The sequence below is a fragment of the Hippocampus zosterae genome, chromosome 13 (genome assembly GCF_025434085.1).
Source record: "Hippocampus zosterae strain Florida chromosome 13, ASM2543408v3, whole genome shotgun sequence".
Lineage (NCBI taxonomy): Eukaryota > Metazoa > Chordata > Actinopteri > Syngnathiformes > Syngnathidae > Hippocampus > Hippocampus zosterae.
Genome location: NC_067463.1, coordinates 9,674,369 through 9,686,482, shown reverse-complemented (window position 1 = coordinate 9,686,482; position 12,114 = coordinate 9,674,369). Strand labels below are relative to the sequence as shown.

General features: G+C 41.5%; 1 protein-coding gene and 2 long non-coding RNA genes across 3 annotated transcripts; 1 reads left to right on the top strand and 2 right to left on the bottom strand.

Annotated features, from left to right (window-relative positions):
* Nucleotides 1-3,128: 3,128 nt before the first annotated feature.
* LOC127613430 (uncharacterized) lies at nt 3,129-8,973 on the bottom strand. Its single transcript, XR_007966184.1, has 3 exons — nt 8,545-8,973; nt 8,181-8,291; nt 3,129-3,674 (listed from the first exon to the last, which is right to left on the bottom strand). It is a non-coding gene; the product is annotated as an uncharacterized LOC127613430 (long non-coding RNA).
* LOC127613423 (uncharacterized) lies at nt 4,284-6,341 on the top strand. The gene is made up of 3 exons (XM_052084457.1): nt 4,284-5,223; nt 5,483-5,801; nt 6,102-6,341. Exons 1-3 carry the CDS (start codon nt 4,387-4,389, stop codon nt 6,107-6,109), a joined length of 1,164 nt encoding a protein of 387 aa, XP_051940417.1. The 5' UTR covers nt 4,284-4,386; the 3' UTR covers nt 6,110-6,341.
* On the bottom strand, nt 6,684-7,802 carry LOC127613428 (uncharacterized). Its single transcript, XR_007966182.1, has 2 exons — nt 7,583-7,802; nt 6,684-7,036 (listed from the first exon to the last, which is right to left on the bottom strand). It is a non-coding gene; the product is annotated as an uncharacterized LOC127613428 (long non-coding RNA).
* Nucleotides 8,974-12,114: the final 3,141 nt, after the last annotated feature.

The following is a 12,114-nucleotide window of genomic DNA, read 5'->3' as shown; positions in this document are numbered from 1 at the left end:
AAGTCTTCCAAGTACAAACAAGAACGCATAAATACAATTTCAAGTCAACGCACGGCATCTTAATGATGTTAGATTGTTGGCTGGAGTTTTTATACAACCTTCATCGAGACACGGGAGACTTGTTCAAAAGATTGCCTTTCAGTTAGTTCTGTAAACAGAAACTGACAAAAAAAAAGTAAAAAAGTGAATTGGTGAATCTGCTGGTGTGTTGTACTGTACGTTACGTTCATTGATATCTACGATTCCAAAAATGCTCCGATGAACTCAGAAGAGTCATTTATGTGCAAGTCAAACATTACAAAATTAGAACACAGAAGCTGCTGTGTGTGCGCGTGAGTTTTGGTATCATTACTGTAACTCTGACACTGTGACTAGGAAGGGCACAGAGCAAATGTTGAACAGGTTATTGCTTCAGTTTGCTCAATTGAAAGGGAGTGCGGCGCCTTCATGAAGCAGATCTGCAGGCCTCGGAGCACATATGTCTCCAAGATGTTCTTCTTTCCTCCATTTCTTGTTTACTCCATCCTTCCCCCTTTGTGGCACGCGTGGTGTTAATCCTTCCCTCCTCCACCTGGACCGGACCACCCGCACACGAGCGGCCCACCAGCGCAGAGTCCGGGGACCCGTATCTCTCTTTACCACCCTTGGCAATAAATTATGCAATCACCAGTCTTGGTGGATGTTCATCCACTTGTTTGGTTTGCTAGACACAAAGCAGGTCGCGGACATTTCTTTTGTTGTCCATTTTCTGTTTTCAGGTTTCTGTCCTGACTCTTTGGTGTCTTCCTTGGGATATCAGTAGGCCTTCCATTGTTGTTGGTACTTGGTCCAGATTTTAGAAACAGCGGACTGTGAGCAACCATCTTTCGCAACAACGCCTGATGATTTGCCCTCTTTAAGAAGTTTGAGAATTCTCTCCATTTTTTTTTTTTAACTGACATCTGTGGTCACGGAGCCATAATTCATGTCAGTCCACTGGGCGCAACAGCTCTCCGATGTTTTATCACTGCTGCTTAACTGCAGATGAGCGAGCAGATCTAATCTGATGCAGGTTTTAGTTTTGGGGAATGAAAATTTACAAGCCGATTCTCTATTTTATCTCCACAAAATTGAATGATTCCATATTTTACTCCCATGATTGTTCTGAAATGTAACGAGGACGGAGGACCACGTTTTTTCTTCATTTATTTGAGTGTTTCTTAAAGCCCGAAAGTTGCCCTTTGAAACGTCTTTGCGTCGTGTCTGAGATCTGCTCCCGCCCCGTGCACCCCCCAAATTAAATAGCTGAATGAAAAACTTCTGAGATTGGTGACACCACACAATTTTTGCCAAGGGTTGTATAATGTATAAAATAATCTAGTTCCATGGCGTCAATATTAATGCCATATTATGCCAGATAGATGCCACATATAATATCATTGTCATGAAAACTGAGCATTACTATGTTTTATAAAGTTGCATTTCTTTTATTGGATCTGGGTTTATATTCCTAACAAGGTGACGTAGCTAGAGTACATTTGGACACATACGTTTACTTTATTTGGGTTTATTTAGTGTTTACTGTCCACGTCGGTGCACTACAGTATCACCACCCGTCGTTTCAGTAATGGAGGAGTCAATGAGATTCCACAGTTCAAAATATGCAGAATATCGGATGAAAAGATAGCCTCTTTATTTTACTAGATTGATGTCACCCCTGGGATGATGTTGTCAAATTGACCTACCGGTACTTTCAAATTGAAAACTCTAGAAAAATATTTCAATATTCAAAGAAATGATATTAATCATGCAGTATAATTTAATAAACAGTTTAAATATATTTCACCAGCAAGTGTAATGTCAATAATTAATCATAATAACACATCTATATGAAACACAACAACAGGGACATGTATTTATTTTTTTAATGTATTTTGAGGGGAGTTTTCAACTTTAAAATCAAATGGATCCACAACAAAAACAGGAAGGTTAACCACGTGTCCTGTTTTCTTCCTGTTTTTGTTTTGTGTGCAATCAGGCGACTGGTTCACTCATTTGTGGATTTATTTTAATAACGGGTGCAATAACGGGTAAATCTTTGTCTCCCTCTAGCGGCAAAATAAGAAAATCAGTGCACTCACAGCAATGCTTTGATTGGGCAAGCTCGAAGAACCTTTCCCTAAAACGGTTCGTTCGGTGCCTTTACGAACATACTTAAACAAATCACAAACCCTAAAAACCTACTTTGATAAGTTTACGCACAGATGCACTCCAATATTTTTGGAGAAATTCTTCCCTCGAGAGTGGAAGTTGTTAAGGCTGCTAAGAACAACTCATGTCTTAACTTTTCGCCTCTCGTCATATATTTACGGCGACGTGAGGGCTCACTTCAGGTAATAAAACAAAATTATGGCAGGGCAGATACTTCATACAACAACATATCAATTCGCGCATGGAACAGAGGGACAATGAGAGAAGCGTGTGAGAGAAAGTTGGAAAGTGATGCGCCGTTTCCTATTATTACAGGATGGAGGTCGAAAACATGTCACGCTGCAACACAACTGTGGAATTCGGACTGTGCAAGCGCAGATGATGAGAAATATGACACAATACGCAGTTGTTCCACACAGTGTCACCATGACCTGAGGGTACGCAACACGCACGTACACACACGCTAAGTGTACATCGGAGCTTATTCCATTTTACAATCAAATGGGATGTTGTCTATCCGTTGCATTGTTTGAAAAAGAGGAGTACACATTTCTGAAGCTATATGGCACCGGTGCCCAACCGACCTCACTCGATTGACCCGCTCCTGGACTTGCACGGATACACACTAGAGCTAAGCTCGGTCCTAAAAAATCGAGCCCGACCCGAACCGGCCTGAGCCCGATCACTTAACTTGATTTGCAGGCCCGAGCCCGAAGCAAACCCGACATTTCATATTTTATTTGTGAGGACTCGGGAGGAGGAGGGTTGATTTCTGATAACAAAGCCTGTCTTTTGAAACGAAATCTAAGTTAAGCAACACTGACGGATCACTGACGGATTTTTTTAAGAGAGGACGGGGAAATTTTAAGGCCGCCCGTCAACACGTCAAAATGAAAATGAAAATTGGGCCGTAAACCACCGCGGCAGTACGTCCTTAAGAATCTAGCGCGACACTATATGAGAGAAAAGCAGAGAGAGAGAAAAAGAATAATGATGGGTGGATCATAGACAGAGACAGGAAGGAGTTTTTTGAATTGTCATTGCAAGAGTTTAGTACAGTACGTGTTGTGATGAGACAACTTCTGTTTTTTTTTTTGCGAACCACAGTCTCTCGTGGCCAAAACTATTGACGGCTTCGAAAAAAAAAGTCAGCGAGAGAAAAGCCCGATCCGACCCCGAACCAATGATTGACATTTTAAGACCCGACCCGACCCGAAATGCCCGATCTTACCTCGAATACACACGCTCATGCCACGATGAGCAACAGCCATAACGCCGGAACATGAACGAAACAAACAAAAAAAGTCGATACAAGAGCTCGTGAATGTGTAAATAGGAATCAGCGCTTACCTTACGTGACCCGGCGGCATGGGACGCACTTTGACAGCGTCTTCGGTGCAAAAACGTTACGTTCATGTGTAGCTCATGTGTATCGTTAATTTTTTCTCCTGGCATTTCAGATTCCCTTTGTTTGCTCGCGCCATCTGTAAATTGTACACGAAACAAACTTTGAATGAGGATAATGGAAAAAAAGAAGATAATAGAGCAATAGCTCTGACCACAAGATGCTAGTGCAGACCGCTAACCCCCAACAACTTCCGGTGATGCAGGTCACGCGCAGCCGGAGGTTAAAGGTGACCTGCTTTGTTATATTATTGTATTTTTTAAATACTTTTTTTTGTGAAAGTGAATCTGAGGGGATGGTTGGGGTGCAGTGTGCACTAACACAAAAATATAGAATATAATTAACACGCACACAGAGACGCATCTTTTTTTTTCTTTTCTTTTTTAAAAATCGATTTTCACCCCTAAACCCACGATCCACTTGAGACCAGTTCAACCTGTTTGTGAAGAATCTTAATTATCACCCAATATTGAACAAGATCCGGAAATATAAATATGGATACGAAACACTTTTTTTTTTATTAATCTTAGGATTGTACGGAGCCCCTAAGGGGACATGGAAGGAAAAAAAAAACTTTGCGAGATCTCGCAAAGTAATGCGAGATCTCGCAAAGTAATGCGAGATCTCGCAAAGAAGGATTGCGAGATCTCGCATTACTTTGCGAGATCTCGCAAAGAAGGATTGCGAGATCTCGCAATACTTTATTTATTTATTTTTAATGGTCGTTGACTTGCTTCCGGGTCATCGTACGTGCTTCCGGGTCATCGTACGTGTAAACGCAGACAACAGTTATGGAGCGTGTTCAACCGTTCGTGAGTTTAATAGAATTTTACTTTGAAATCGGCTTGAAATACAAAGACATTAAATCTGTTCTTGATGTTAAGTACGGTTTCCAAATAAGTGAAAGACATTTGAAGCGAGTGCTGAACCAAAGAGGACTATTTCGTCGGAAAACGTTCAATGACTTGGCAGTCCTGGTTGACTTCATTCGCAACCAATTGCAGCATTCCGGACAACTACACGGTTACAGGTGGATGTACAGTAAGTGCAGAGAATATGGACTTCTTGTCAGGAAAGAGGACGTTCGTCTGGTCCTGAAAGAGTTGGATCCGAGAGGAGTGTCGTTAAGGCAAGCAAGACGTTTGAGACGGCGAAACTACTTCTCCAAAGGGCCCAATTTTATATGGCACATGGACTCCTATGACAAACTGAAACCATTTGGAATTTGTATCAATGGGGCTATTGATGGTTTTTCAAGGAAAATAATGTGGCTCAATGCCTACATAACTAGTAGTGACCCGAAGTTGATTGGGGGTTACTACATCGACGTTGTGCACCGTTTGGGGGGTTGTCCTCGAATCGTTCGAGCTGATCTTGGGACTGAAAATGGTCACGTCAAAGGCTTTCAGCGTTTCCTCGTGCCAATACCGCCAGGCAGCACTCTTGACAGTTACTTGGATGGAGCCAGCACCGCCAATCAAAGAATTGAATATTGGTGGCGGTTTCTTCGCAGCCAGTGCATGGAGTTCTGGTTATCCCTCTTCACAGACCTCAGAGACAATGGCTTCTTTGATGGTGGATTTCTGGACAAAAACATCCTACAATTTTGTTGCATGGGACTTATTCAGGTGAGTTCATACATTCTGATAGACTCGTTAATTAAATGTGTATTTTTGTATGTGAGAGTGAGTTGATGGGAAAGTGGACAGGAACACCCAAGAGGATAATGGTGTGTGGTGAAGGTGAAGGAAAAGTTGGGGAGATGTGGTACACATGAGAGGGGAGGAGTGAGACAAAAAAGCAGCTTCACGCTAAAAGTTCTTGCTCATAAATGCCGATATGACTGTGCAACTCTTATTTAATCTGGCTTTATATTATTTTCAACAGGATGAGTTGGATGACACGGCCTTAGTTTGGAACAGCCATCTCATCAGGCCCTCAAAGAACATGAATGTCCCCAGTGGTCGGCCCAACGTGATGTATACGTTACCTGAACTTTATGGTACAACGGACTTCCTCTCCCCGGTTGACAATGAACAAGTTCAACTGTGCAAAAGCCAGTGTGTGTTTCGTTTGACCATGCCTTGTGATCCAGATGTATTTGCATTGTGTGCTTTTTTAATGGCCCAGTCCGATCTAATGCCACCAAAAGATCCATTTCAGGCTGTGAACTTGTATTTACACCTCAGAGAGGCCCTCACCGCTACTCTTTAAGATAAGAAAACCTTTATTAGACTCGCAATGGAGAAATTCCTAATTCACAGCAGCAAATTTATGAAAGGAAGAATATAAAATATACAAAATATAGGAGCTGCTGGAAAGGCGGCCACTCTCACGGCTGCTGGAAAGGCAGCCACTCTCACTGCGCCATTTTGAAGTCAAAATAACACAACACATAGGACAGACAGCCGTGCAATCTTCACCAATTTTCTGCATACACTTTATAAATTACAGCAATCTATGTATTGCTTGGTGTTTGGACCAAACTATATTACGGCTCTTCAACTGGTGTGAGAAGTAACATTTATTGAAGCCTGAATTTGACCATTGTCATTTCTTTTATCACTTCACCTTCAAAGGATAATTGAAACACTTTTGATGACAAATAATATATACCCATCATAATTAAAAGCATTGTTTATCTGCTGTTTTTCTACCTGTACAGTATAAGGACAACATATTTGATCTACAATATAAAATGTTTGTCTGTCAAAGCATTATTGGTGTAAATAAACATTCTTTCTTGTTTCCTGACTTTATTCACAAATACTTAACCAACGTGGATGCTGGGGAGTATTCCTACACAATTGTACATCATCCCAATTGAATTTTCACCTGCATGTAAATGATGACTGCGTAATTGTCACTCCTCACTTTCGTCAGCAGGTGGTTTCTTGTGTTTAAAAAAACTTAAGAATGATTTGGAACAAATTTTATTCACATTGACAAAATCTTACAAACATTAATCTCAACATTTTAAATGGAATGTACAACTTCAGACCTTTGGGTAAAACTGAAAACTCCCATCTTGCCTGAAACCATCATGAGAATAAGTGGTGCAGAAAATGGAAGGAATGGAGAACTAACACAGAATCGATTGCATTTTAATAATGCACAATACACAAATGGAAAACAATTGCAGACTGCCCTTCACGTGGTTAACTATGCCAGATGTTTTACATCTCAAAAGTGCCAAGAGCCAAAAAAATTTTTAAATCTTGCCATTCTCTCATCAAGGTTTTGGAGCACACTTGGAGATCCACCCAGTACACCTTTTTTCCTCGATCTTATTTTGTCTCTCAATCTTTGGAGGAGCATTTCATTATCACCCCTGGACATTTTTTGTTGACAAAAGCAAAGGACAGCTATTCGATCACCATAGGAAGTGATATATTTGCCCATTTGCTCTTCAGTCATCAGAGAAATTACCTCCATGTCAACCTGCAAAGATAAATTGTGAGAATGAATACTTGAAATTTTGACTTGATTAATAATAACTTAACAAATGTAACATGAGTGATGGTACAGAGCAGTCATCATTATTTGTATTCAATATTACATAATATAATAATAATAATACATCAGGAAGCAGCAGCACATTTACTAACTGTGATGTCTTTTTAGAATTGTGTTACATAAAGTCATTATTGTAAGAACTAAGAACATCAACAGTACAGGTAGAGTATATAGAAATGCTAGCTTCACTTTCCCTGAAATGCTAGCTTCACTTTCCCCGCCAAGTTAGTTTCTCACTGTATTTGGAGGCCTGCATGACAAATTACTACTACGATGACTACTACTAGGATTAATAATAATAATAGAATTTATGTAATGCTTTTCTTACTTCTCAAAAGAATCAAACGGTTTGCACTACAGTAGTGTATTTACAAAACAGAAAATTAACAGTAGAGAAAGTGAGCGTGTCGGAGCCAGTGTCCATTTTGCTATTGCTACGCTTATTATGTTAGTGTATGGGTGTATGCCCACCTTGTCGCTTTTCATGCGCGTAATGTCCACCTGAGCGACATTTCTTGATCGCAAGAAGTTTTCCAAGTCCTCCTCCATTATTCTCTCCCCCTCCGATGTCGTGTGTAGTCGCTCAAATTAGCCGCGCACGACAGTCAACATTCGCCAAGCTGACCCGGAAGTAGATCAACGCGCAGGAAAAGAACACACTCCATAACTGTTGTCTGCGTTTACACGTACGATGACCCGGAAGCACGTACGATGACCCGGAAGCAAGTCAACGACCATTAAAAATAAATAAATAAAGTATTGCGAGATCTCGCAATCCTTCTTTGCGAGATCTCGCAAAGTAATGCGAGATCTCGCAATCCTTCTTTGCGAGATCTCGCATTACTTTGCGAGATCTCGCAATCTTTCATTGCGAGATCTCGCATTACTTTGCGAGATCTCGCATTACTTTGCGAGATCTCGCAAAGTTTTTTTTTTCCTTCCATGTCCCCTTAGGGGCTCCGTAGGATTGAAAGTATGATAATGATCACAATATTCCTCGGAATTCACAACGACCCATGACTGTTGAGCGAATATTAGAACCGGCCTGCAGGGGGTGCTTTGGAGTTACCTGGTCTCCGCAGGTACCATGTTGGTGACCAATGGTTTAGATGTATTTCATGAAGTGTCCAGGGAGCGCAGTCTCGGTTTTCTCAGCGTAGCGTCTCTGGCTTGTGTCCAGCTGTTGATGAGGAAAGTAGAAGGTGTGTTCAATCAAGGAAACAATTGATTGAGCCCATTATGTTCTCATTAGCCACCCCCGCCCCCAGGCTGAAATCCCCTAGGCCGAAGAAGGAAGTCTAAAGAGAGATAGCAGACAATACGGAGAAGTGTTTATCTTTGAATCATTCCGTCAATGTCCCATGAGTTGTGTTGAATGTATCTTATGTTTTAAATCCACAGTTTATGTGAAAGTGAGAGATGCTGTCCTCCACCTGTGCCCATGGCGGACATATCCGGACTGGAAAAGTCTCAAATCCACTCTTGTACATCACCCTTATCAACCCCACGAATACAACCCAAAACCAGCAGGCCTCTGAAAGGCAAACCAGGAAGTGTGCACAGGAAACAGCTGTGGCCTGCATCCGCTCGCTTGCCCCGTGCCAGGTGCATCCTGGGAAACTGAGCCATGTGTGACCGTCGATAGGCGACCGCTGCTGTTACGGTTCTGAGGGTGGCCAGACGATTCAAATAATGGAGAGAAACTGTTCTATGACATTGAGATAGTAAAAAACAACAACAACAAAAAGGAAGAGACAAGAATAGGTCATCATATTCAGAATCAAATCAACGGAATTGTGAGAGTTTTTGTTCTCAACATTGCATGAAAAGTCATCATATTAAGTCATCGTAAGTCAACCTAATATTTTTGTGTATCAATACAAATTCAGTGGTGATCATCAACATTTTACCATTAAAAAAAAAAACATTGGATAATAACGTTTACGCCAAGCAATTGTGTTGTAATATCAGGACACAGACACATCCATCCATCCACTTTGTAATCCACTTATCCTCATGAGGGCCGCGGGCATGCTAGAGCCTATCCCAATTGTCATCGGGCAGTAGGCGGGGGTATCCCCTGAACTGGTTGCCAGCCAATCGCAGGGCACACAGAGATGAACAACCATCCGCGCTCACACTCACATCGAGGGACAATTTGGAGTGTTCAATCAGCCTGCCATGCATGTTTTTGGAATGTGGGAGGCAACCGGAGTACCCGGAGAAAACCCACGCAGGCCCGGAGAGAACATGCAGCAAACTCCACGCAGGAAGACCAGGGCCTGGAACCGAACTCTGCACCTCTACACTGTGAGGCGGATGTGCTAACTAGTAAATAATCATAATATGAAGAATAATTTCGTTGGAATTTATGCAACTTTACAATGATAGTTAAAAAATAGTCTTCATGCTAAGACATCAAAGTTAAAATAATAAGAAAAAATATTCTTAATTTTACACCAAATCTTTTTCAGAATAGTCATTACAACAACCTGTCGTAACAGTAAGCGCACAGCATAGTGATAATTTGCAATAATGACAAAAGGTTGTAATTATGAATAAAGAACATTATGTTACGATAACAGTCAAATTATAAAGACAGAAAATATTTCAATTGTTTGCTGGATAGTCAAAATACAAACAAAAGTGAAACTCGCAATTTTGTTGATTAAAATGTCACAATTTTCCTGGGAAAATGCATTAAGTTTAAAAGGGTGAGGAGGGGAATCAATGACAAAAATAATGCATTATTAATTTCATGAGAATAATGATATATTAAGTGAGAGCGAAGAATATGAAACGGGCAAGAACACACTCATTTACAACAATCAAGTCACAATATTACGACAATAAAGTTCGACGAGAAATGGACTAAAATCGAGCAATTTCACAATAAAGTTGATGGTCATAATACCGGTGAGGTGTATTAGGACTCGTGTCATATTATTTATCTTCCTTATCTTTTGAACTGTACAGGACAATGAGGCTAATAAGAGCAGCAGACGTGTCGCAGCAGAAGAAGAGAGGAAGAGGAGGAGAACTTAGCGCATGTGTCCTGGCGAGTGTGCGCGCCATTGTTTGTCACTTTCTCCATCAATTGCACCGCAAATATTGCCCCAAACAATTAGCTCCTATGATCACTATCACTGTGCACACAATAGTGTTTACATGCGGCAAAGGAAACAAGGCCATGGAGTCCACTTAGTGGAGTGTGTCTCGTCTCCTTATGTGTGTGTGTGTGTGTGTGTGCGTATGTGTGTGTGTTTGTTCTCACCGTACAGTCTTCTGAGCTCCCTTCTATGTACCGGTACTTTGAGAGCGGGAAAATTAAACACTAAAGGTATTATTTATTACTGGACATTATTCATCATTATTTCAAAAACACATTGTTTCAATATTCTCTCTGTCACTCTGTTTGTGTGTGTGTGCGCGTGTGGCGTGGTGTGTGTGTGTGTGTGTGCGCTATCACATCAACGTACATTTATTTAATGTGATTGCAGTTGAAGTAATGGCTGATTATATTACATAGGTGACGCTTCACAGGAGGCGGCCATTTTTCGCTGCCATTTTTCTGCTACGGATACCTGAAGGCGACAAATTTAGCGAACGATAGTTCCACAACATCATGACCACAACAGTATAACACACCGTGCACTTACTTCTGTCATTTGAGCGACTACGAAAATACGTTTGGGAGAACGTTATGCTTGAAGCTCTGTTTTTTTTTTTTGCCTCGTCAGGTGTGATAGTTTCTTAAAAATCATATTAGAGGTACAGGATGGGGCCAGAGAGGGCTGCTTGTCACCGTGACGGTGTCAATTTTATTCCAGTCTTTTATGTTTTATTTTAATGTGTTGATGGCTTGATCAAGTGGAACTGCAGCTGCTGGATGCAAAGCAGCATCAGACAATACACCAGAAATTTGCAGTCTGCATATTGACTCTCATGTACGGACACGATGATCATGATGATGATGATGACGATGATGATGATGTTGAGCTCGGGATACAGCAATAATACAACAATAATGGTGCTAATGACAGATTTGTCGCGCAGTTACTCAGCAAAGTGTTCTCTTTCCCAGGACCTCCAAGGTCATGCTACAGTCGCGCGGACGTCATGATTGTGTGCGGGCGTCTGAGGAGGAAAACCACCGAGGGAATGGAGAAAAGGTGCTGACCTCCAGTTTGCGACAGCCGCAGACGGCCTACCGCTCGCCCCGAGAACAAAGAGCAGGCGAGAGACGCATTTAGGAAGGAAGTCGGAGAGGAAAGTGGCCATGATGACAACTCTTACTGGCCATCAGCAACACAGGTGCGCTAATGCCAACGCACCCCAGATTCCCGCTCTAGTCCCGTGAATGAAAAATGTTCCATCCTGCGACACACACACACACACACACACGTACACACACACACACACACGCTTTGTACAGTAAAGAGGGGGTGCTTTTCAATGCAGCCTAAATGGTGCCCTGTGTTAGACCTATCACATAAACAGTTTATTGTCGGATGGGGAATTGAATCAGGTGATAAATGATATTGACCATTCAATTTCTATCAAACTTGTTCTCATATGGCAGTCCGGGAAGGGGTGGGGGTGGGGGGGTGGGGGGGGGAATACAAACAACACACAGATTTGAACCCTGATTCTTAGAAATGTGGGGCAAATGTGCAGACCACTAGTGCTGCTGCATATTGATCAGATCAGAATCATCATCTTTATTGGCCAAGTCACCAGTTGTACAGGCTACACTAGTATTGTCAATAACAATAACATACATACACACACACACACATATATATATATATACAGTATATATATATATATATATATATATATACATATACTGTATATAATTACATATAATTCTATCATCTATTATTATATATTGAGTGTGATTGGCTGGCAACCAGTTCCGGGTGTGCCCCGCCTACTGTCCAATGTCAGTTGGGATAGGCTCCAGCATGCTCGTGACCCTTATGAAGATAAGCGGATCAGAA